This window comes from Nyctibius grandis, chromosome 12 (assembly GCF_013368605.1).
Source record: "Nyctibius grandis isolate bNycGra1 chromosome 12, bNycGra1.pri, whole genome shotgun sequence".
Lineage (NCBI taxonomy): Eukaryota > Metazoa > Chordata > Aves > Nyctibiiformes > Nyctibiidae > Nyctibius > Nyctibius grandis.
Genome location: NC_090669.1, coordinates 4,176,961 through 4,202,649, shown reverse-complemented (window position 1 = coordinate 4,202,649; position 25,689 = coordinate 4,176,961). Strand labels below are relative to the sequence as shown.

Below are 25,689 nucleotides of genomic sequence, written 5' to 3'. Positions count from 1 at the left end.
GAGATGTTAAAGTTAAGATAGCACGTTTCTGAAAGATATGACTGATGATGATTGTGTTAACATATTCTGAACTTGGTAGATTCCTGAACGAAACACATTAACAATGGGGAAAGTGCTGACATGGGCTTATGCCTATGGTGTAGATCTGTGCCAACGCTTTGGTTGTTTTCACATGTTTCTTTCTTTGAAACTTGCTGTTTTTCTACGAGTGTGTCTAGCTCAGCACAAGCATATTTGGAGCTATTTGAGCCAATACAAACACTACTTAAATGGCAAGGATCAGAAGCAAACAGAAAATTCTGTTCAATCAAATAAAAGATGTTTAAGCAAATATTAGATTTCTGGAACGGATTGTTTCTTTAAATAACCGGTGTGCAAACTCATATCCAATTCACAGTTTTTGTCAAGTTGTCAGTGCAAGCCCTGAAGGAGTCTTGAACAAAGATAATGCTATTGATATTGTAGTTTCTGGTGCTTAATATAGTTTATTTCTGGGGTTTGGGTTTTTTGGGAAGAAGTAAAAAATATTTTCTTAAAAGACTGATTATGCACATTAAAAAAATTCTCTACAGTGGTAACAAACTGGCCTCTGGAGCATGGATAATGATTTTTTTCACCTCATATATAAGTGAAAAAGGTGCAGTACTGCTTTTATCAGTAGTTTCAGCTGTAACAACTTCCTTTTTCATTTCCAGCCAGCTTTGGACACAAATCACGTGAAGGAAGCAGTATATAGCATGTACTTTGTATAACAATAAGCTTGCTGGTGTTTTACTGGCAGTTCAGACTTGTAGTTGGTTCTGTTATTTCTTGAATTTGCCTTGGATGATGACTAGAATTTTGTCGTATGGCTACACATGGTCGTGTTCCCGAATCGCTGTTAATCTACAAATGCCCTGCTGTTAAATCATTCTTTGTGGAGAAAGAGCTGGATTGCCCTTCTAACAAAACAGCACTTAGAAATAGTTACATTGACTTGATTAATAGCAGAGTATCACTAACTGCAAAGCAATGCTAAGGGACTCTTCAGAGTGTCATGGTTCCTCGTGTTTGTTGGTGCAATGACAATAGGACCAGGCACTCAATGTGAAAGCAGAAATTTGCTGTGCATATTTAAACAACCTTACAAAGGCAAAGAGCTTAATTTACTTTTTTTTGAATGTGAATGGTCCTGATCTCCCAAAAGGAGACACCAACAGAAATAACTAACATACACTACTTGATTCATTATCTGAAAGACCCTTATCTCAAGAGCCTAGGCTTGCAGAGTAGGGAGGAACAGCAATTATGTGCTTAGCAGGCTTTCCCTGGACAACGAGATGGAAAGGTTTTTCATGAAGTGTGAAGATACTCCCAGTTGCCAGAATAGCACAGAGATTTCTAAAAGAAATATTAAGATTGTCTTGAATTGAGTATGGAGATGTCTGTGTGTGATATCATTAGTGGAATAAGTAAGGCAAGGGTTACAAAAATGGCACATGTGATAATCAAGGACACGAGAGCAATCAAACTGGTAAGTGCTGACAAATGCAGTGTTTACATCAAGACCAAAAGGCCTATGCTCTGAGCGGCCCACAGCAGAAATGCCTTATCAGCAGAAGACCTGCTTCTGGTAACAAGAAGACAGCAACAAATTTACAGTAAGTCATACAGGCCATTCCTCTTTCTGTTAGCTCAGCAGGAACAAAGACTTATATTTTAGAAGGAGGGAACAAAGGTAACGGGCAGTGAGCTTGCCCAAAATTTACAGAGGGTGAAATAAAGGACTGAGACAAAAAATCACATCATAATAACTCACTCCTAAAAGGCACAGAAAATTTGTACAAAAACTGCTTTGCTGCTGCTCAAGGGAACCCAAGATATGTAGTGAGGACTTGACAGATGGCATTCCTTGAACCTCGTGTCATAGTGCTCCTGACCTGACTATTTGGACACGTGCATTTTGGGGCTTTTGAGTACAGGGGTATGACAGAATGACTGTGTGACTGCAATCAGTTTTCTTTAAATATTGTTTTATCCTTCCATAAGGTCTTTTGCTGCATTTTGTAACATTTAATTTCTACACCAGGATCAATGTTGCAATCAGTTTTGCAGTCATACTTGCACACCCTGTAGTTTGTTTTAGTAGGAGGTCATTTCAAGTCAACACTTGCATGGTGACTATGCACCTGTCTTTGGGAAAGGCCTTTGCATTTGTGGGATGCTGACACCTTCCCACTCATTGTAAATATACAAGGTGTGGCAGCTGCCTTGAAAATGGCAAGTCTAGATTCAGACTCAGCCTTAGATTCCTTGAGTGATTTGTTGCATTTTCTTCCTCTGTCTTATTTCAGGAGGAGGAAGATGTGTCCACCTCCTTCCATGTCAATGCCAAGCCACACCTATCACTTTTCTAAACTACTGTCAACAGGCTGTGTATCTGTTTTACCAGATTCTGCCTTCATGCACAGACCTTTTTGACATGTCTTTCTGCAGGAATTACAAATGTTGTTGAATACTGAATTCAGTGAGGTGAGAACAGCTTCAGCTTTATACCTTACAGTGCATATAGCTGGTAGGAGTTACCAAGCCAATGGGAAGTAGTTTTCTACTTGTACTTGTCTCTCACTCTCCTGCCTTCATTTGTGATATTGTTCATGCTAGTGTATTAACCGTTCAAGGTAGGAATATTTCTGAAAATTAGTAGACACACTGAGGGATGTAGAAAGCTTGTGAATCAGACACTATAGTGCCCTTGCAAAGTAACCCTATCAGAAATAGCTTTACCCTGAGCGTGAATTGGTAACACCTGGCTCAGAAAGCATTGCATCCACAGTAGTAGACATACAAGTGAACCAAGGAAACCTTGTCTTGCCCATCAGCACAATCATGACAGATCATGAGATGTGATCACACTGATTCCAGTACCATTTTTTTCTCCATTTAGTTTCTGCTTCTGTGGATGCTCTTTCTCCCCCTCCACAGCCACGCACCCACCAAACACCACATTCTTCAAACTGAGCACGTAACTCCTACTAACTGGTATTGCTGAAGCACAAACGCTTATATCCCTTCTTGTTTTAAATTATAAGTCTACCTGTTTTTGTTATGTGTATAAAGGTCTAACAATTTTTTAGTATTGCCAAATGCCTGACCTCAATGATAGTCTGTACCAACTAGCTGTCACATTAGTCAGGCGTTGCCTGAAGTACAGCTATGCCTATAAGCTTTTATATCAGATGCCCAGTCCCTTGACTGTGTAATACTAAAATTGCCAGCTAAGTATTTTTGGTTTTCCTTAAACCATTCTGACCACACCCCTTATGCGCTACCTATTTTGATGCTTAAGTTTTGCAGCAAACACCCCTTACTTCACTTTTAGAAGTCTTCACGATCACACAACTGTAGCTGTGGTAATGCGAGACAAACGTACTCCTCCGGCAGCACATCTCCCTCCCTAAGTGCGCGCTGCCAGCCGGGACCAGAGGCCTCAGCCCGGGCCTGCGGGGTGCCCTACCTGTCGGCTCTGCCTCACGCGGGCCGCGCCGGGGCCGCGGCTGTGGCAGAGGCCTCCGAAAGGCAGGGCCAGCCGCCGCATTTACAGAGGCTTCTGCGGTGCTGGCACTGAGCAGGGCCGTAGCGGCTGAGGGGCGGCGAGCGGGCTGCTGACGGGAGACCGGGCTGCTGACGGGAGCGCGGGCTCCCGCCGGCGGAGCCTGAGGGGAGGCCCCTGAGCCCGCCAGCGATGCCCGCCTGCGGCGGCTCGTGCACTCCGCAAGCGGCTGGTGACGCCTGCGGGGGCGGGGCCGGCAGCCGCCGGGGCGGGGCGGGGCGGGCCCTTTTCTGTCCGGGCCGGGCGGCGGGGCTGCACTCCGGCGGCGGCCGCGGCAGCCCCGGCGGAGGGACGCGTGCGGCGCGGGGCGGCGGCATTGGCGTTGGCTCCCGGCCCCGGGGTTATGCGCTGGGGTGATGGTCCCGCCGGCCGGCGCTAGGCTCCTCCCGCGCCCGGGAGGGAGCCCCCTCCTCAGCCTCCTTCTCCTGCTGCTGCTCTGCCCCGGCGGCGGGTGCCTGCCGCGCCGCCGGCCCGCGGGGCCGCCCGTGGTGCTGGGTAAGAGCCGGGGGGCGGCGGGGGGCTACGGCGGTAGCGGTGGTGCGTGTGTGTGGCGCCGCGGAACGTGGTCAAGCCCGCTGTCTCTGCTGTCGCCCCCCTGGCAGGGAGGCAGCGGGAGGCCTGGGGCGCTGCGCAGCGGGCACAGCCGCGGGGGTGCGCGCCCCGCCCGGCTGCTGCCGGGGGTCTCCGGGGTGTTTCGCCCAGTGACCCCGGTTTGTGAGCGCCCCAGTTGCTGCGGGTACCGGGGGCGCCGGCGCTGGGTACAGAGCGTCGCCTCCGTGACTCCGGCCCGGCCCCAAGAGCTAAAAATACAGGCCCGGGTGGGGGGGCCGGGCACCTCACGTTGCACGGGGGGCACAGGCGTGCTGACAACATGAGGTTGCCTTTGCTTGTCAGCGGGTGTGGGAAAAACAATCCTCGTTTAGATACCTTCTTAGCTCATTAACTAAACCCAGCCCCTCGCCTCTCAAGTTCTTACTCTATACAACCCTTTCATAAAAGAGGCTGGAATCAGATGTGGAAGGAGGAGTGACTGGGTGCTACGGCAGTCAGCTACATGTGCTTTAAAAATAATAGGCTTATTTCATCGCACAACATGGAAAATGAATATAGGTTCCTGGCCTGCAGTTTCACCTGTTAACTCAAAATAGTTTGTAACAAATATGTAAAGTATTCATATAATGGTTACTAAGTACTGTTTGTTAGATGCTTTTTGCATCCATTGATAAGAAGAAGCATGAATATATTTGAAATGTTTTAATAACTTGTCTACTGAAATTGCAATTCTGAAGCATTCCAATACATTAACTAAGTGCACTTGGTGATATTAATGTCAGTAGTCAGTCCTGTCAATGTATTCCGTATGCTGTGTGTTCTTATTATGCAATTAACCTTGGTGATAAAGGGGGAAGGAAAAGTAAGAAAATGGTAAAAATACTGGGAAAAGGATAATCACTGGCATGTTGTTCAGTTTAAGCTCCATTTATTTATAAGGATTTAGGCTCTGCTGTTGACTTTATTACTGTTACAAGCTTCTGACATAAAAAGGTAAATGCTAAACAAGAACTTTTTTAAAGATGCTGTGTATCTCAGGACTACCATGTATAAAATCACAGTTCTTAATAGATGGCTGAACTAACTGAGAGGACGTAGATTTGGAAGAAGAAACTGCAAGAGGATGTCCTAAGAGGCTGGAGTTAAAATGTGAACAAAAGTTCTTTTGAGTTCTGTCTGTGAAGGTTAGAAGCAATCTTTTATCCTATCTTTCCAGTCTGTAATGCTGGGTTTTACCAATAAGCTTTGGCACTTACTCCGGTGCAAGCTTCTTGATGACAAAGGTGATAGTGTTTTAGTTGCTGATCTAATATTCAACTCTTGCTATGAAGGAATCAAAGAAGACTTAAAAGCAATTGGGATAAAGGAGTAGTGATTATGGAAGCACGGAGTTACTACTGATGGATCTACTGTAAGTATATACATTCCCTAAGGATGCTTTTAAAAACCATGGCTGACCTACATTTTGTTTGCCTAAGAGACATTCTGGTAAATAGTGTGGCTGAGCACACATTCATCAGCGAGTGGTTTAAAACACAGATTTTCTTGCTGTTAGGGTGAATTTTCATCAAACACTACAGAACTTGCATCTCTTACTATTATACTCAGTGTCTGCATTTTAAAACTTGCTGTTTTCTGCTGCCCAGTCCTGACCTGACCAGAAAGTGAAGATTCAGTGGGTTTTAACATAATTTTTCTGGGTTGTCTGTATGTTTGAGAAAGTAGGCGCTCTAAGGGAGTGATTTGGTCTAACCTCCTACTGTAAAATACCGTGGGTTTTTTGATGTATAGAAATGACTGTTGCTGTAAAAACACCTGCACTAAGAGCTTAGCTTCAATTAGGCATGACATGGGCAGTGAAGGTCAAACAAATAAAGGAGAGGAAGGAGTGACTGTCGGTCACTCACTGGTTCTGCATGAAATGTTCTCATCCTGATTCTAGTTAACTTTTCATGACCTTTTCTTCACCCTTCTTGTGTAGGTGACATGTTAAGATAAGCTTTTGTGTATGTGACATGTTAAGATAAGCTTTTGTGTATGTGACATGTTAAGATAAGCTTTTGTGTATGTGACATGTTAAGATAAGCTTTTGTGTATGTGACATGTTAAGATAAGCTTTTGTGTATGTGACATGTTAAGATAAGCTTTTTAGGAATGATTGTGATGAGGATGGTAGAAGGGTATAGGAGAATCATTTAGGGAGGCATTCTAAGTGCTGGCTTAGCACAGGAGTTTGGGAGAGGGGAGAAAAACACACTGCACTGGAATCACAAATACAAAAGGAGATTGAGGGGTGTATGCAAGGCTGCATTATACAAGCCTGAGATGGTTTTGGAGCCCATACAAGAGGGGGATACAGAGTATCAGAGATAAATCCTCCTGATTTATCAGGCTGGCATCTAGACCCTTAATTCCTCATACATGTTCAGTTTTTAAATATGGTTTTTATCTTTTAGTAAATGTGGTCTTATGATCTAAGCGTTCGCTCTTGGTCTGTTTGGAAGTTAAAACTCCAAAAGTAGTAAGTAGAAAGAGGAGTTAACAAATTCGGTCTTTGTGCATGGCAAGTTGGCCATCTGACCTTAAGGAATAAAGAAAGATGGAATGCTGCTTAAAGGAATGTTGTCAACATTGTGATCTTTCATAAATGTTTTAGACCAGGGATGGTCACAAGACCCAGTGTTAACTTGCTCTCAAATTTTTCATGTAATGACCCCACTTGAAGTTGCAAACTGTGCTTACCCACATAATGGAGAAGGAAGTAGAGCAGTAGTTTGCAAATATGGGATGTTGCTTCTATATGTGTAACTTTGTTCTGCTCCCCAGCTACTATCAAATAGCTAAGCCAATCTAATAGCTCATTAGTGCTCCCCCACCTTTCCTTGTTTGGGCTTATTGGCACTTTGTGGAGCTGTTTGTCTTGCTAAAGCATAAGAAAATTAACCTGTTGAGGAAGAAGTGATTAATTTTGTAGTTGAATTACCTTAATGGAGGAGCTTGCACAAGGCAAGCACCACTCCATTTGGATTGGTTATTTTTTAAACTGGTCTGGGCATCATCAAATGGTGCCTTAGTAGCAGGAGCTACTATGCCTGAAAATTAAGTTTGTACATACCAAGGGAGCAAGACCAGGGACCAGACTGACATGGGTAGTAATTGACAGCAAAATACTGCAATGCAATTGCTCAGTTTTCCCTGAGATTTAAATAACAAAAGCATCAAAAGGTATTCACATAATAGTGGTACTAGAGAAGAAGAAACATGAGGTGAAAGTCAAAACGTTACTGCCAGAGTCCTGCTTGAAGGCTTGATATCAAAGGCACAATGCTCATTAAAATGTAAGGTGATTGTCTTGCAGTGTTTGGGGAAAAGGGGACTACTTAAGATACTGAATTGCTTTCATGCCTTTTTTTTTTTTTTTTAAAGAGTTTCCTATTCAGCCAGGACAATATGTTCATACAGGAAAATCTTTAAGAACCGGGATAACCTACTGAATACCTCTGCTCTGCTGACAATATTTACTAAAATATATATCTGTGTGTTCTGCGCAAGTACTTCTGGATATCTGCTTCATGTTTACATGCAATTATAATATTTTTGCACTTCTCTTATCAGTTTGGTTATATATTCAACACACTTGTCTTCTAATGTTTGCAAAAAGGTTCCTTTATTTTGTGGCTATTCTTCCTCCTTCATTTTCTTATATAGTCCATCGATAATCACTGTGTACTATCTCATGTCTTATCAATTTTGGGAGCTGATAACCTGTCCTTATAAGATCAGCGGTGGATTCACCAAACCCTTTACCTTCTAGAGCTGACTCAACACAATTACTATATCAATGTTCTGATACCTTCTGCAAACAATTTGTTAGGTACTTGGCTAAAGTTTTCTAGAAAGACACCTAAATGAAGTTTGTTAATAATTGATTTACATGCAAAAGAGGTTTGTCTGTGAATTCCTGCTGACTGCTAATTGAGATGTGCGTGTTTATATGGTCAGCTGGCTAGATGTCAGGAGTGACTTAAATGTTTATGCCTCATGTGATCTGAGGTATCTAGGAGTATCATGTGAGATGTTGTTTGCTTTCTTGTTCCTAATTTTAAACACAAGCCTTTTCTGTGGCATTCTATCATTAAGTCTGTGAGCTACTTCGAGACGTTCTCCTTGGAAAACTGCGGTCAGACTTTAAAATTAATTTTCCAGAAAACTTGGTTCATTTTGAAGGAAGGCTCATTTATAGAACCAAAAATATGACAGTTATTTGAGGAAATTATACCAGTAGAAAAGTTACGATAGCTGATATATATCCAAAGGCACTTGCATTTCAGACAATAGTAGTAAAAAAAGTACCAGTTGATGGCCTCTTTGCTACACAAACAATAGCTCCCCCCCTCTGCCCCAGTTATTATATAGGTACTATCTTTTCTTTTTTCCAAATGAAATTTAAAATCCCCCTATTCATGGCTTTTGTCAAATGTTTTTTTTTTTTTTCTTTGTTTCCTGAGCTGTATTAAGGCAGGTCACTTTCCAGGGTGCAATTTGCTCATTGTCTTCTGCTGGGAACTGTGAATCAGTCATTGAGACTTAAGGATAGTTATAGGCAGGAGTATCCGTGTATCTTAAAGCTAGTTATTGTAGTTCCCAGACTTGGAGAAGTCTATAACCTCTTTTAAACTCGCAAATGAAATTTGTAAATGTGCTTTCCATAAATTTTAATCAAACAAGAACATGTCCCAGAAGGAGATATACTACTTTTGTCAGGGCAGTTGGGACAAAAAAACCCAGCAAAGGATACTATAATACTGGAAGTGAATTGGGCTCGTCGATATATCAGAATGAGTTCTGTTGGGATTACCATCTTTGTGAAAAATGAGAATATGATAGAACTGATACATCATAAAATCAGATGGAAACACTTCTGCTGAATATGAAATCTCATATTTCCAAATGTCGCAGTTCAGAAGTCAATAAATGTATTGCACAACTGCAAATTAGGAAAGCAAGGGTACTGCTTGAGATCTTTTCTTAGACATCCAGTTTTAACTAGTGCTGATGTATTTTGCAGAACTTCACTTGCCAGTTATTTTGTACATTTATGAGGTCAGCCTGAAGGCTTTAAGAAGTAAGAACTTTCTATAATGTTTTCAGCAGAAAGGCTTAGAAACTACAGATATCAGTAGATGAGAGGATGAGGAGAAAAACTACTTACAGATTACTCTGCCCACAGATGCTTTCTGTGTATGATCTGAAAGCAAAGGGAAATGTGCTTTTCTACTGCTTTCAAATTTCATCACAAAAAAAATCAGAACGGTATGTATGTCCTTATCCTACAGAATTAATCTTCAATGTGATCTTTTTTAACCTGTTACTTATCAAAAAGCCACTAAGTAGTTCTCCAGCCAAAATGTAAATCATTAACACTTAAATTGTGTGGGGTGAGGACTGAAGATCTTGCATGTTTCTTTCCATAATCTGAAAAATCAAAATTGCATTTTGTTCCCTATAGCTTCATCATGAACCCTCTTCAGCTTGCAGAATATACTTCAGAAAATAAAACACAAGTTGTGAATTAGTGATTAGCAGTTTCACTGATAATATGGAAATGTAAACTTGAGAAAAACCTTTTTTTTGTTAATCCCTGCTTTATAAACAAACAGGCATCACACCTGTATGTGAGACTTTATTTTTTAACTGCAGTACTGTATCTTGGCACAGGCTGAACTTGCCTCTTCTGTTTAGAATTAAATAAATTACCACTTTTCAACTTGTTCTTGTCATCCCTTGGGTAAAAATTAGTATGTAATGTTTCTAATAGTCTGCTCTGAATTGGACACAGGAGCATAGCCTCTATCCTCAAGAAGCTTGAGGATAAAATATCTTAACAAAATTAAACTTGCAGTTAATCTAAGATCAATCTATTAAGTCCAAGTGAGACTTTGTACAGTTTCCTGCTTTCAGTACTCTTGTTGATAAATATATCTTGATTATAATCTTAAACTTCTTCAGTTGTGAGTCTTTCTACTCTGAGCGGGAGTGCTTATGATTATTTGAGTGCTGTTTGGAAACCTCAGCAAGTTCTTAGAACTCTGATACTCCAGATGTTTAAGTTTTTGAAAGGTATCCTTGCTGGAAGAACTTGATTTTTACACAAGGAAATGAGATTCCAGGGTAGAACAGAATGTCACTCTTCTACTTTGTTTTGCATTGAAACTAAAGACAAAATCAACCTGTTCTGTCCTTAGCAGGTCTGCTGCTGAAACTGGCCAGCCATGAATGATTGATATAAATAGAATTGCATTGTTTGTTTGCTAATTAAGAGCGCTGATACAGCACAGGCATGAGATGGTGGAACAATCTGTTGCCTTATAGTTCTATAAGCAATAACTAAACGGCATGTTGTGAGGTTACAAGACTGAACTTCAGTGAACTCTTTCTAGGGTGTGATGCAATACTATAATCTCCCTTACTATGCTTTCCAGTATATCAGAGTCCTTGAAATATGACCTAAAATAAACTGTGGTCAGCTACTGGGTCTTTTAACGTTTCGCTTAAGACTACAGAAATAAATCGCTAAAAACCTAATGAGAAAGTAGCGGTAGTTCATAAAGAAATCTTGAGGTATATCTTCTGTGGTGGGGCATCACCTGCAGTGGTTGAAGGTTGTTAAGAGTGTGGTTGTCCAGGTCTATATTTAGTCTGAAGTTCTGTCCTTTTTCAGTTCTGCAATAAGTGTTTCTCTGAAAGCATATCTGGCTTTCCAGTTAAATTAGGTGCTCCACTAAAAGATAGTATCTCTTTCTTTAAACCATTGCTAAGTATCAGTGTTCTATAGAACTTAAATTGTTTTGATAAAATAATTTGCTGAAGGGGGGGGGGGGAGGGAAGGCAACTGTATGGGTAGGCCTGCATTAAAAAACTTCAAAATTAAACATTGACAAGTAAATAGGATACAGTTATGCACACCCCAAAAAGGTGGGGGTCTGTGAAGCTGAAAGGGGTGGGGGGTACCCTTAAAAAGTGCCTAACTCAACTCCTGAATTTTTTTAATACAGAGAAACTTTTCAGTTACTGAAGTATCTTTGCCTTTCTGATTCTTGAGGAAAAAATGATTAAACATAACAGTGTAAGAAGTTTCTCTGTAAACTTGCTGCTGAAAATCGCAAGAGCATTTTTTAAGCTTAGTTCTAATTTAGAAATAAAATTCCTGTCTCCATCTAGTGTTTAAAATAAATAAAGGAAAATAAAACTTCATCAAAGGAGTACTGGCATTTAACATATGCCTTAAGAACAGTGCACTTCAGAGAAGGTGCAAATTCAAGACCCTTCTCTCCGAGTATTACTGATGTAATGTATCAAAAAAAAAAAAAAGGGAACATCAAAACTGTTGTTGCATCCAAACCTCAATGTAAAAGATATGAAACTATATATTTGGGTTATTATGCTAGCCAACAAAATCTTGTGTGCCAAAAGTGTGGTCAGAGGTGAAGAAGTGAAAATAAAAAACATAAATGGAGCTGCTTTCACTTTTCCCTTTTTTTTTTAATGTCAAATTGATAGTTTGCAGGCAACTGTTTAAAGAGAACAGAAAGACTTGCATGTCCAGTTGTAATATTCTGAAGAAAAAGTTATTTCAGAAAGATTCAGTTGCATTTTAAAACACAGATAATTTTGATAACATCTGAAACCATCTGTTTTTCATACCCATGGCCTAACATGACCTGTTCCTATATAGTCTGCTCTTTGAAGCTATGAACTGTTGATCCAGAATTATTCTAAATGGTGGTTCCCCAGCTAACAATTTTGAAAATCCAAATATTTTCAGTGGAAAATGTGCATGTAGTATTTTGTTCTTATGTAATATTTTTTTATCCAGTTACAAAACTTAATGGTATCTCTGGATGCAAAGATATTGCATATGAGGGCTACAGTATTAAGATGTGTATATTATAATGTAAAATGTTACATACTTTAATTTTAAGTGTGGTCTTTTTATATCTTTCAGTTCCAGGGGACTTAGGTAATCAGTTGGAAGCAAAGTTAGATAAGCCATCAGTAGTGCACTATCTCTGCTCTAAGAAGACAGACAGTTATTTTACGCTCTGGCTGAATTTAGAATTGCTTCTGCCTGTCATCATTGACTGCTGGATTGATAATATCAGGTAAGATCAGAAATGTTGCCCTTTGCAGTTACCTACTTTCCTTAGCGTGACATGCTTTGTAAATGGCTGCCTTAAACTTTCCTGTCTGATTCAAGACTAGTGAGAGAAATGACTTGGAATTCTGCTAGGTAGAGTAACAGGATGGATAAGAGGATGTGGCTCTGTTGCATCTGAGGTAGCTGTTCCTCACTGATGAAAAGCAGAGGTTCTCTTGGTTTCTCCTACTTTCCCTCCTACTAGTTACCCACTGTTGGTTTGGGCACTTATCAGACACTTCTGTAGGCTTATCTAAAGCAGAACATTTTCTGCTTTTTTTGATGAGTTACTTAAGTTTTTGAGGCAAGCGGGAAGGAGGTACATTGGGCAACACAGAGGGGACAGGCAGGAGGAGCGTGAGCTTGCACTTTTGCTGGCAGTGTGTCATTAAAGAGCAGTTTCATGGGCAGCTGAGACACATGGGGTCCTTCAAGGGCAGTTTGGAAGTTTCTTTCCAGAAATATTTTGGTTTAAAACATTGCCTAATTTAAAGCTTCCAGACTATTTCATCGTTCAGTCTGCTTTGTTAATGTTCCTGTAAAAATCACATAAATAACTCTGAAAACAAGAAATATTTAGCTTGTGCAATTTAAAAATATTGTATTGGCATGTTACTCTCTTATGTGAATATACCAAGCTGTTGTGTAGTTGTACCTCTGCTTTAAGTCTTGCTGTATGCCTTGCAGATTAGAGATTTTTGGTGTGTGAAGATCTGAGTATCAATTCAGATTCTAAGACTCCATCTAGGGGTAAAAACTTGCATTCAGAAATGGCAATTGTATTGATAGGGTATTAAACCCAAACAAAACCCTAACAATAGTAGTAATAAAAAAAACCCCACAAACACTGACCCAGTGCTCCAGATTCTTCATATCTCAAATTGGTTTGGAAAGTATCTACAAAACACTCAATATCCCTGTGTGTTTCCTGAGGTACCAGTTGTTATTAGTCAAGAAATATGAAGTACTCCCTTATGCCGGTATTGGTGTTCTGGTTAAACAGAAATTAATTATTTTTATCTAAGAGAATTTTTCTGATATCTGACTTCACAGGTATTTTATCTTCTACTGCCACATTCCTATGTTCTTGACAAGTTTTCTCCATTATGTGGCTTGATGCAAAGTGAAATTGTATAGAGCTATATAAAGTAGCTTATATTTTAAAGATGAAGTTCAGCCACAATTCTGTATACTCAGTTTTATAGAGAAGTCTCAGATTATGCATGTAAAGCGTTAAACTAATTAAAATAATTGTTTGCATTGTGTAACCTCTTAGCCATTAGAGTACTCTTATCATGTCTGCCTGTTTGTGTTTTTTTTTTTTTCCTTCTGGGTAATAGCACTTAAAGTTCTTGTCACTGCACTCAGAATGTAAGACCCAACTTAGCTTAGAGCTGTCATGTGGTAATATGACATGTTTCATGGTTGTTTGGTTTTTTTGTTTGTTTTTTTGTTTTTTTGGGGTTTTTTTTGTGTTTTTTTTTTTTTTTTTTTTTTTCCCCCTCAGGCTGGTATATAATCGAACAAGTAAGATTACAGAACCACCAGATGGAGTGGATATCAGAGTCCCAGGTTTTGGGCAGACATTTTCCTTGGAATTCCTTGACCCAAGTAAAAGGAGCGTTGGTATGTACAAGCTGTGTCTGAAGTGCTTTGTTACTTGTAGGGTTTTTCTAGTGTTATACAACAAGCTACTGAAATGTGATTTCAAATTACAGTTCTGTTTAGAAGTAGAAAAGCAGACTTTTTTTTCGTAGTGGGGTAGCACATGGCTCACTTTGCTTTTAAGTGTTCATTGAATTGTATTGTTTTGTCTGTTGTTTGGCCTGATAGACTGAGACAAGAAGATTCCATGTTTTTTAGTCTTGTGCTGAATTTAAGTTGTCTGGATGAAACTTGAGTAGGTGCTTTGAAGACAGACACTTTTGGAAAATGAGATGAGTAGAAAATTCTGTGACTGAAGCTCGATGAGCAAAAAGAAAATAAAAACATTTCATTTCCACTTCTGAGTAAGATGTTCTTTGGCCTTAAGAATGAATTAATGGGCTTGGGAGATATGGTACCACACTCTGTAGTTCCCTGTCTTTTGTCACTGTCAGAATAATTATGCAATTACATTTGTGCTGCAAAAGATTTCTGCATTAATGTGTTTGCAGATTTTTTTGTTTAGTGTTTTTGTAGAAGTCATCTTTCAGAAAACACTGGATCTGATAAGCTTTTGTGAGGAGTTGTTAGCTGTAGCTGAAGACTTAAGTAATTTAAGAGTCAGCAATGCACTGAGCTTCACCTGCTTCATAGCATGGAGTTCTTTTTCTTTTCTGTAGGGAGCAATCCCCAAAAGGGCAGTAATGTGCTTAATGATCTTCACTAGATGACTGTTATAACTAGAACAGGGCCATATTTAAAATTGTCTGTGTTCACTTCAGGGACTATATGATAAGCATTCAAGACTAACAAGTGAGGTTCTGCTCAAAACTTAAATATGACTGTGATATTCAATAGGATGTTTTTATAGTTAATTTTTCAAACTGTTACCACAATTAAAGGCATCTAGTAATACTTATATCCTATGTATCAAAGCTTGTAATATGTAACGTATTTCAATATATAGCCAGTCTGCAAATGCTTCCTTTCTTTGCTATTAAAGCATTATGTTCAGTCGCTTAAGTCTTAGTCCACTACCTGATAGACAGAAAAATAGTTTTGGGGAAGTTTCCAGAATTTTGCCCTGGGGTCCACTGTAAGCATTTGTTTCTAAGAATAAGGGTTGGTGAAATCCAGGCCAACCTTTATGAATATATACCCTATCTGAAGTTAATTTGCAATCAACAAAAGCTAGGACCTTAATGTAGTAATTCTGATGTGTATTCTTTACAGTTCAAGGGTAAGACACATTTCTGCTGAGGAAAATTTATCTGTTCTGTGTATGCCACGTGTTGCTGCCACACTTGTTTGATAGATCAGCCAACTAGTAAGAAGTTTTCTCTCACTTTTGTGGGACAGTGAGCATAACTCCTTTTGTTTAATATGCAGCTTTCTGGATTGTCAAAGACAGACTACAGTTTTAATATCTATATATACGGTATCAGAGATAATGCCTCCAGAATTTAGTTTGTTTCATTATAGTGTCTGATGGCTGCTTCTAAGGCTAATGTTTTCACTGTTCTGTTTCTCTCTTATCTGATATCTACAGGCAGTTACTTTTATATGCTGGTGCAGAGTTTAGTAGATTGGGGCTACAAACGCGATGAAGATGTAAGAGGAGCACCTTATGACTGGCGAAAGGCACCAAGTAAATAAGATATTGTTACTTGAACAAAATTGTCTCTCCCAGACAGCAAATAATGTTTTGGGTCTCTTCTGCCATCCCACCTGTACAATTATACTTAAAACCTTAATTTTGACTAGTTCTTGGGGCCTGGGTACCCCTGGACCCAGATGAAAGCTCTGTGGTGTGGTTTCTTCTTTTTTTGCTTTAGACAACTTGCTACTTAAGACTTGCTTAAAGACAAAACAAGGTCAAAAAACCCACACCACCAAAACACATCCCCACAAAAACACCCACTCTTCCCGCTTAATACTGGAATTTCTAAGCTCTGCATTATTAATTCCACAGTTTCAAAAAATAACCTTTTAATGAATTGCACTGAAGTTCAGCATTCACAATTCATAATTGTAACTGTGTAACCTGTGTATGTTTACTTTAGATGAGAATGGAGACTATTTTGTGGCCCTTCGCAAGATGATAGAGTTAATGTACGAGCAGTATGGAGGTCCTGTTGTCTTAATTGCCCACAGTATGGGCAATATGTACACCCTCTACTTCCTCAACCATCAGACTCAGGACTGGAAAGACAAGTACATTAAGGATTATGTGTCATTAGGTGCTCCATGGGGAGGAGTGGCTAAAACTCTCCGAGTGCTGGCTTCAGGTAGGTAATTTGAGGATTTGCAATGTATTTTGTTAGTAGTGCAATTACTAACTAGACTGTTAACTGTAAGACTGGAGGATGAGAGTTTAAGGTACCATGAAGTTAAAAATAATTTTTTCATAAGTGATGGCAACTTGACATTTCAATTCAAGCCTTGTGACCAGACTGTCATTTTTTATGTTCATGGGAGTGGACTAAGTTGGGGGTTTTTATATCCCTTAACCAGGATCTGTGTCCCCTCTTGACCTCCCCTAACCTCTTTTCAGCTGATTGTTGTGTCATCTGCTGTTTGGCCTGGTGTCTTCTATTTCTGTCACTTCTGCCTCCAGCCTGATTGCTCTGTGTTCAGTATTGCAATGCTAACAAGGACTCCAGAGCACTCAGTGGTTTCCTTTGATTATAGATCACACAGCTGTTAACTCAAACATTAAGGGAAACTCGTAGGCATGGTGGTGAAGTGGTGCCACAGCACAAATGCCTGTCAAAAGTTACAACTCCTACAGGTAAGGAAAGTGAATCTTTGAGATCTTGGGTTTAGCGTACTACATAAGCCTGAGATTAAAAAAAAAAAATAAAGCAGCATAACATATTTCACTAGGTAACTGCAAATGACTGATGGAAAAATTTCACTCGGCCCATCATGTGATACCATAATTATGTCATGTGCTTTGGCATTTAGTTCATTATGTTTCTGGCTTGTTTTTTTTAGCTTGTTTCTGATTTGTTGGCTTTGGATATCACTATCTTCCTAAACAAGGCTGACATCAGAAACTGAACTTCATCAAAATGCAGAACACACAGCAAATGCTAGCCATGCATGGGCAGATCAGAGAATACTTTGCTTAGCAAAGGCATTTGATTCTGAATAGGAGTGCACAGCTCAGTGACTAATTAGAAAACTTAAATTGGATGTTTGTATTGAGTTATACATCATTAAATCAATTTCAATGGCACTGTAAAAATTGATTTCCCTTTTCCCACAGGCTTCATCTGACAAGTTTGCATGCTACAGAAATGGCAGGAAGTGAGCAATGTTAATATCACCTTCATAAAATTCCACATGATTATATCAAATTCCACAGTCCCAGATTTCTGTTGGATTAAACTCTTTGTACTTCATATCTTGTTTATGTATCTTGTTTATCTTTTATAATGCATCTAATCCAAAGTGGCTAGCTATACAAATATACAATGAATAGCTAAATTTCTAGCAAAACGTAGTCATCTTCTCATCTGTATGTCTGTTGTACCAAACTCTGTTTTAGAGCAGAAATTTAAGAATCATGTAGGAAAGTTAAATGGGCAGAACATAATATTAGAATGCACATTTTTAGGCTAGCTCTGTCTCAAATATCTTTAGTAAATCACCACCATCAGGCATTAACACTTAGATTACATTAGTCTATTAAAGAGTTTCTAAAATTGACACTATCAGGGTGTTAGTATGCAGAAGAATTGTTGCTTGAAAGAAAAATGCTGCATTGCTGCAGGAAAGACAAGCTATGAATGCATTCTTTCTGCTCCCATTCCTGTTTATAATATGGTAATAGCTAGGAACTTCATGCCAAATCCACTGTTGGATTGGCAACAGTGTTATCAAAGTGGTAAACAGTATACAGGTGGAATCATTTTCTCTAGATCTTCTGTGATACTTTCTGCTACTTACTCATGTTCTTTCCAGGATCAATACATATATCATTACAGTTCCAGTGCCAATAAAGTGAGGATGTTATTCCCACTACAGTGAGCAAAGACACAAAGTTCACTGTGGTGGTTTGTTTGGGTTTTTTTTTGTCAGCTTGAGGTGCTAGCAGTGTCTTCATTAGACCTAATATTTTTATCACTATAATGTCAATGAGTGTTGTGCCTGCTGATGTAAGCATGGTCTTGGTCATACAGTACTTCTGCGCTTCAGAGAAAAGTAAAGGATTTGATAAGCATTCTGTAACAGTTCTGTAAGAGAAGGCAGGAATAGTCAGGTTCTGTGTTTGATTATTCTACTGGAAAGAAATTTTGTATACATTCCTTCCATTGTTCAATTCAGAACTCAGGCTTTCTTTGCTGAAAACTGCTTAGTAGTATGCAGTAGCTTAGTGGTGTGTGTGTACAGTTAAGTATTTATACCACACAGTAATATGAAACACACTTTTCAGGACCTTTGTGATTCTTGCTGTGCTCTTTTGAGTTTCCTTTTTATCTGTTTCAGAGTTATCCTAGCAATGTCTCCATATAGTCCTCCTAAAGATGGCATTAAAGACTCGGCTTTAGGTCTCCTTGCTGAAGCAATAGTGCCACCTTATGGAACTGGAAAATATACTTTGGTGCTATTTCAGGAACAGCGGTTTTGGTTTCAGTATTTCAATTTTTATAGTGTGGTTGACCTGCATCACTACATGCTGTAACCACCAGGACCTAATAATTGAAAATCTGATTCAAGGTTCAGCTGACAAAAGAATTGAGGTGTGCCAGCCATTGTGATAAAGGAAAATAGGTCTGATTGGACCTATGAAAATAGGTCACCATGAAAATAAACTCAGATCTGTCTCAAGGCTTTTTTTTTTTAAAATTCATTTCTAGTAATCACCATATCTGTCATTTATTAAGCAGCTTTTAATTTAGTGAAGATGCAAGAACAATGGTTAAAATATGAAGAAAGATGCATATAAATTATAACTTAGTCATGTGATAGTTTGAGTGATCTCTGGAACAAACTGCTAAGAAAACAATGGTCTTGATGTCTACAAAATTGAAGCGTTTTGGTGAAACACTAGTTCTGTAATGAGAGTAAGTCTGAATTTGGTACAAGGTAACAATTTTGTGGTTTATTGGGTATCGGATAATTTAAGACCTTTATTGATAATAAGCTCTAGCTCTCTAGATTTATATTATATTAAGAAAATATAATGCCTTGGAAGGCTTGGCCAGCTGAAAACATATCCCAAGTATAGTTAGTTATCAAGGTCTTTCAAGATAGGAAGTCTTTTAATGAGTTCTTACATGTGTGTGGATAATAGTATTTATCCGTTCTTTCAGCAAAAACATGATCTAGGTACCAGAATCACTGTAAGACACATTTCCAGAAGGCCATTTAAGACAAAACTTGCAAATGGTGTAAATAATGCCTAATAAAAGCTGATTTCTTACTTGGCTAATATAGGAAATATTTTCTCCTTTAAAAACGAGCGTATTGGAAAGGTAGCAGTATTCTTGGTTTGTCATTCATTCATCAACTTGCATTTACATTTGTAAGTTATCAGAAGTTAGTTTGCAGAAGTTAATTACCAAGACAATCATAAATGAAGAAAAAGTTCTCAAACTGTCACTGTAAGCAAAGGGAATAATCTTTTTTTATTCATGTTATCACTGTGAGTGGTAGTAATTGCTGCTGGTTGAGATTCATGCATTGCTTTGTGTATAATCAAATTCTACTTTTTTTTTTTTTTTCCAAGGTGACAACAATAGAATACCTGTTATCAGTTCACTCAAGATTAGAGACCAGCAGAGATCAGCGGTTTCCACAAACTGGATGCTCCCCTACAACTACACATGGCCTCCAGATAAGGTCTTTGTAAGCACACCCACAGCTAACTACACTCTTCGAGATTACAGAAAATTCTACAGGGACATCAATTTTGAAGATGGCTGGCTCATGAGACAAGACACTGAACGCCTGGTCTACCAGATGACACCACCTGGTGTGCGCATACACTGTCTTTATGGTACTGGTGTGGAAACACCCGATTCCTTCTATTATGAAAGTTTTCCTGACAAAGAACCCAAGATACTTTACAGCGATGGGGACGGTACAGTAAACTTACAGAGTGCCTTGCAATGTCAAAAGTGGGTGGACATGCAAAAACAGGACGTGGTGATATTTGAGCTTTCAGGAAATGAGCATATTCAAATGCTATCCAATGATACTACTATCTCCTACGTGAAAAAGCTGCTTTTTGATTTGTGATACCTTGTGTTGTCAGTTATTTTCCTCACTTGTGATGCCTTCCCTTAAATATGGGAAAATGCCTTTTAATCCCTTGATATTTAGATATTTGAATTATTTATTTTGTGGGTTTTTTTTTTAAGGTTGTGTTCAAGAAGTTGTTTAGTGTCCTAAATGATTGTTTGTCTCTGATTTGTGTTTATGATGCTTCATGGTATTTTCACATTCTGCAAATTTGGTCAAATATGCATTTTGGTGCCTCTGGTGTTGTGTCCAATATTAATGCAGACTTTCAGGTGGAGATTGTGCAGCCCCTTGCACATACTACACAGAATCATAGATACGTGAGTTCCTTTGTGTGGTCTGTGCAGGGTTTCGAGTGGGAGGGCTAGGGAGGATTGCTACTTCAGATGCCCATAAAACAAGGGAATTATATTAATTTGCAAAGCACAGTAAACTTTTTAACGGGTTTTGCATATTCTAATCCACAGTTCCCAGTACCTTAAGTTTGTAAATGTGCGTATCTACTAGGTAAGATACAGAAGAGTTCTGCCTGGTACTGTACTACCTTTGTTATATCCAGCCTTTCTTTTGTTACAGCTTTTGGGGAAAAAAGATCTCTGTGTGGATTACTTGAAGCTTCTTATTAGGTACCTTTTTGGGTTTAGTTTGGCTTTTTGGTTTGGTGGAGGAAGAAATTGTTTGCTCATCAACTTCTAGAACCTGATTACGATCTGAGGAATTCTCACCTTGTGCTTTATTTATCAATGAGGGAAAGAAGCTAAAGAGTGGTTGGTGCTTGCAATAACTGTAGCTGTGTGGAGTAGCACATAAATTAAAGCTAATAGAATTGAATACTGGCAAACAATCTATACAGTGCAGAATTGCATTTCTGGGTGAAAAATCATCTCCTGTAGTGGAAATCATAATGGATGGTGGGCATTAATTCAAAAAGAAAAGAGAACTTCCTGAAATGGGGTGGGGAATGGAAGCCAGCATAATACAGTGTGAAGTATAAACCTTGTTCTCAGTCAAATACTTAGGCTCTCATCCAGTTACTGACCAAATAGTGATTGGATCAACATTGCATTCAGCTGAAAAGAAACTACATTTTAAGACTAAAATTGACTTCCCATAGATTACCAGTTTCATTATTGCTGTTTCAAGAAGTTGGGATATGCTGTTCCTTAAATGTTTATATAAATTGCTGAACATGAAACTCTGTTAATTTCCTACAGTATTGTTTTACTAAATGTTTAAAAACAAAATTTCGACTCTGAACACCACAGCAATGCTGGCCTAAAGGCCATCATATTTACAACCTTGATTACAGAAGTGCTGTTAGAGAAATAGTTTCACTTGAAGATTCTCTTTTGCTTGCTTTATAACCAGTCACCCAGTTAGACTGCACTCAGTTGTCTGAAAAGGCAATTTTGAATGCTTTCAAAATGCTAGGTCCCCCGAGAAAAACATTAAGAGTTTCAGAAACTCATCAGAACTATTGAGGATTCATTACTTAAGAAACTGAAGTTGTCTAAAGGGTAAAGTTTTTAACGACTTTGGTAGCATACATAAAATGTTTGCTGCCATTAAACGTATCAATAAAATGTGTTGAAATGACAGGCTTGAACTCGCTACTGTAGAATGCAAACACTTTGGCACAGGACATAGGTTTAAGGCTTTAAGTTTTAATTCAGCAATGACTTGTAAATCCAGAACAACTTGAACTAGCGTCATGGATAAGCTAAATATCTTCCTAGATTTTAACTGCCCTATGTAGCTTTTCCCTATTACTTTTGTTGAGGGAGAGGACACATTCCTGACTTTTAAAATGGAACGTTTATCTTGTCATCAGTTGCCCAGGAACCTACAGTTCAGCAGCAGTATTGCCTAGTCTTTTCCAGAGTAAGTACTGAGTTGCCCCAAGCCATCTGTAGTTGGTAACTGTTGAAATGAAAAAAGACAAAACAAAAAAAAAAAAACAACAAAAAACCCCACAAGAAAGTCCTTTAACCAAGTGTTCTATTTTATGCAGGGCTGTCAGCTGGATAAGCTTCAGGTTTGTGTTCCAAGACTGCTCAAAGATAAAGCTCTTCCTGTGGTCTGACTCAATTCTTGAATAAATTGCTATGTTACTGGTTTGCAACAGAAAGAAATTACAGAAAACATCACAATCTGTATTTCTTGCTGAAGTAGAATGCCTGTTAACAAGCACTGGAATGAGTGGAGCTGGAGGCTGTATTGCAGGCTACCAAAATGGGCATCAAGGGCTGAAAAAATGAGAAAGGAACATAGGTAAAGAGTTCTTAACCTGGTCTGGAGAATGTTTCTAAGCTTCATTTAGATCCTTACCCATTAATTGGTGGCATTTTCAGTCTCACACCAAGAGTTTAGCTTCAGGGTTTTTTGTGATCTGAAGTTCAAAAAGAGGCTCTTTTTTTACTTTTTTTTTCCTTTACTAGTTTTTTAATACTACTTTCTGTGTCCCAAAAGAAAAAAAAAAAATCTCTTGTTCATTTCTAATTTTGGCAACCTAGTACTGTGTTTCTGAGATCAGTTGTCTATCTTTTAACCTAAAGATTTGTAAATCAGCATTCCATTAGTAGACAAGCCCTAGAGTGTGCCTCTTCAAATAAACTTGTGTTAGTTAACCTGATAAAATGAAGCTGAAAGTTTTTCAGGGCTTTTTTGTTGTTGTTCTTGTTTTGTGTTGTTTGTCACTGTAAAACCTTGTTGCACAAGGATGTGCGTACCTGAGTTCTAAGTACTGTGTTAGAGCAAGCACAGTGCTTCTGAGATTTTGATTGGACGTGACGGGTTCTGCAAACTATAGTTCTACATCCAGAACTTGTCCTTTTTCTACCAAATCATCAGTTTCTTGCATATTAGAATGGAGTTCTCATTGAAAAGTGAATGCAGCAAATAAACTACATTATTCTAGTCATTGAAACTGAACCACTTCACTCAGCATGTTGAGAAGCATTTACTCACTACGGCATGTTTCTCTACAAGGCAAGAGTATTTTTAGCATTACTGTTACAGACCTGCTAGAGCCATGTGCACTTGAGCATTCTAGATTCTTGTGGGGAGAGAGGTCTGAAGAAATGGATCTTTAAGGAGAGGAGAATGTGGCACTTTCTTAAGAGGAGTAACTCAGGTGCTTTGCCACACTGCACAGCTGAAATGTTTAAATTTACTGACATATCTTCATTATACCTAACACATATTGATCATCTCTCTCTCTGTCCATAATTTTTACTTGGTTTTATTCTTCCAGGATATTTTCAGAAACCAAAAATAGTCTTGAGGACCAAATGTGTTTCTTATTTTTGACAAAATGTACAGAAAATGCCGAAGAATCTTTCGGCTGTCATTGTCATACTTCTGAAGAGGTTCAGAGTCACTATGTGATTCTGTTTAAAAACAGAAGGTTTCAATAACTAGCAATAATTGCCAAGGACTTGCAGACCAAAGGAAGGAATGTTTGGTATTAAGGTAGTTCTTGGAGCACAGTGTGTTCAAGGCCCTCTTAAATTCAGGGAATGTTTGGCAATGACTTTGCTGCTCTACACTTAACAGTATTTTGTACAGAACATATTCTGAGACCTAGCATTTTATATGCTCTTTTTGTGTATGAATGCATCCAATAGATTTTGAATATTTTATTGTCAAACTTTGATAACATAATAAAGTTGATCTAATACACCTTGTCTCCTGTTGTGAGTAATGTGTTATCTTACTGCTCAGATGGAATGTCAACTTACTGCAGTTTTTCTTCCCCATGGATTCTTGGTGTCTCATTTCTCATAGTAACTGCTGCTTGGTTCAGTCTTCCAAATGCACCTATTGTCTTGTGGTACATTTGGAGTTCTCTGTTAACAGTTCTTGAATTTATGGAGACGTGGGACTGAGATTACTTGATGTCTCTTGTTGCTTCTTTCTTGCTCATCTCATATGAAAAAAACATTCTTGGGATGCCTTATGCTTCTGTTCAGGTAATCATTTTTAAATTGCTCTCTCAATCCTGAAGTGTCCTAAATGGTTGTGGTTGCCTTTTTACTGTTGGTTTCCAGACTGATCCAAACACATGCATGTTGACCATACAGTTTCATAGTTGTATGAAACAATCTTTTTGCAATTAAAAATAGTGCATTGTGGCTCTGAAGAAAATTGAATGGTTCTGGAGGGCAAAAAACCCTGGGAATTATCTCCCTTATCAAAGTAATCTAAAAGCCTGTTGAGCAAGTGTAAGTCCTCTGGTGGCTTGCCTGGATGCTTCACTAACCTATAGTACAAATGATTGCTTATAACTCTTGAGAAAGAAGAAAAAATGATGAGGCTGAAACTTGCCTTGCAGGGGCTTTGTTTTACATGATAAAGACTGTAATACAAGGTGAGTGTTAGTGACTGCTGCTCCTCTCTGTGCCCTAGATTTCTATTAATCAGACATCCTGTCCCAGTAGTTCTTGTTCATGCCTTCCTCAAGGTTCATTGACCCTGCACTAAAGCACCATGCTAATTCTTGGAAGAAGCTGTGAAGGCTGAGAGCACAGGGAAGTAAGGACAGAATGATAATGGTGCCTGGCTAGAGTGATGCCAAGCCATGGAAAGCCTGGCGTGCTGTGTAATGCTGGAATATTGATGTAACACTGGTGCTAGCTCGGTTGTGTATCCTTTAAATGACAAAGTTATAGTTGCATATTGCCTGATGCTATTTTGCTGTGCTATCTTAAATGTTTACTTTAAGGATGGGATTACAGTCTTGAGAAATTATGCTGACTTTCTCTTTTGCTTGAATTACAGTTTTTCTCCAAAGTTCTAGTTTAATGGTTTCCGTCGTTTGAAGACTAATTTACTTTGTGGTCATTCAGATCAACAAATGAGAGTTAAGTGGAATGTTTAGTTCCCAAATCAGCATTCTTCAGGCAAAAGCAGAATGTAATATGAGCCCAGGAAATTGAAGAAATTCATATGCAATGTTTTACTCAATATATTGGTGTTAAGTTTGTATTAATAGTTTGTCTATATTGATGTTGCCTGCTGGAACTTCTTGTTCCAAACCATGCAGCATCTGAGCAGAATATCCCAATCCTGACTTCTTTTCCTTCTCACGTAACAGGTGATCACTAATTTTCTGTGAAATAGTTTAGCAAGGTACCTTCATTTCAGGTTTTAGGGATTAGTTCTCAGATAGCTGAAGTTCAGGTTATTCTCCCCACCGCAGCGGATGTGGAAGCAATACTGGTATCATGCTAGTACTTCTGGCACTTTGGCAGGTTCTATTCAGTTTGGTACCAGTTAAAGCATATCTTACCACTTAAAGTACTGTTTGCACTTTCTCAGCACTTAAAGATGCTTGATGTGGATCAGTGTCACTCTCTGCTAACAATCATAGAAAATAATCTGTTATTTCTAGAACTATCTCTGTGTACTGGAGCAAATTCTTAAATTCAGGTTTTAACCAAAGACTGCATAG

General features: G+C 38.8%; 1 protein-coding gene across 1 annotated transcript; it reads left to right on the top strand.

The window, feature by feature from the left end:
- Positions 1-3,865: 3,865 nt before the first annotated feature.
- PLA2G15 (phospholipase A2 group XV) lies at positions 3,866-23,918 on the top strand. Its single transcript, XM_068411367.1, has 6 exons — positions 3,866-4,087; positions 12,150-12,306; positions 13,849-13,967; positions 15,535-15,633; positions 16,049-16,273; positions 19,723-23,918. Exons 1-6 carry the CDS (start codon positions 3,949-3,951, stop codon positions 20,232-20,234), a joined length of 1,251 nt encoding a protein of 416 aa, XP_068267468.1. The 5' UTR covers positions 3,866-3,948; the 3' UTR covers positions 20,235-23,918.
- Positions 23,919-25,689: the final 1,771 nt, after the last annotated feature.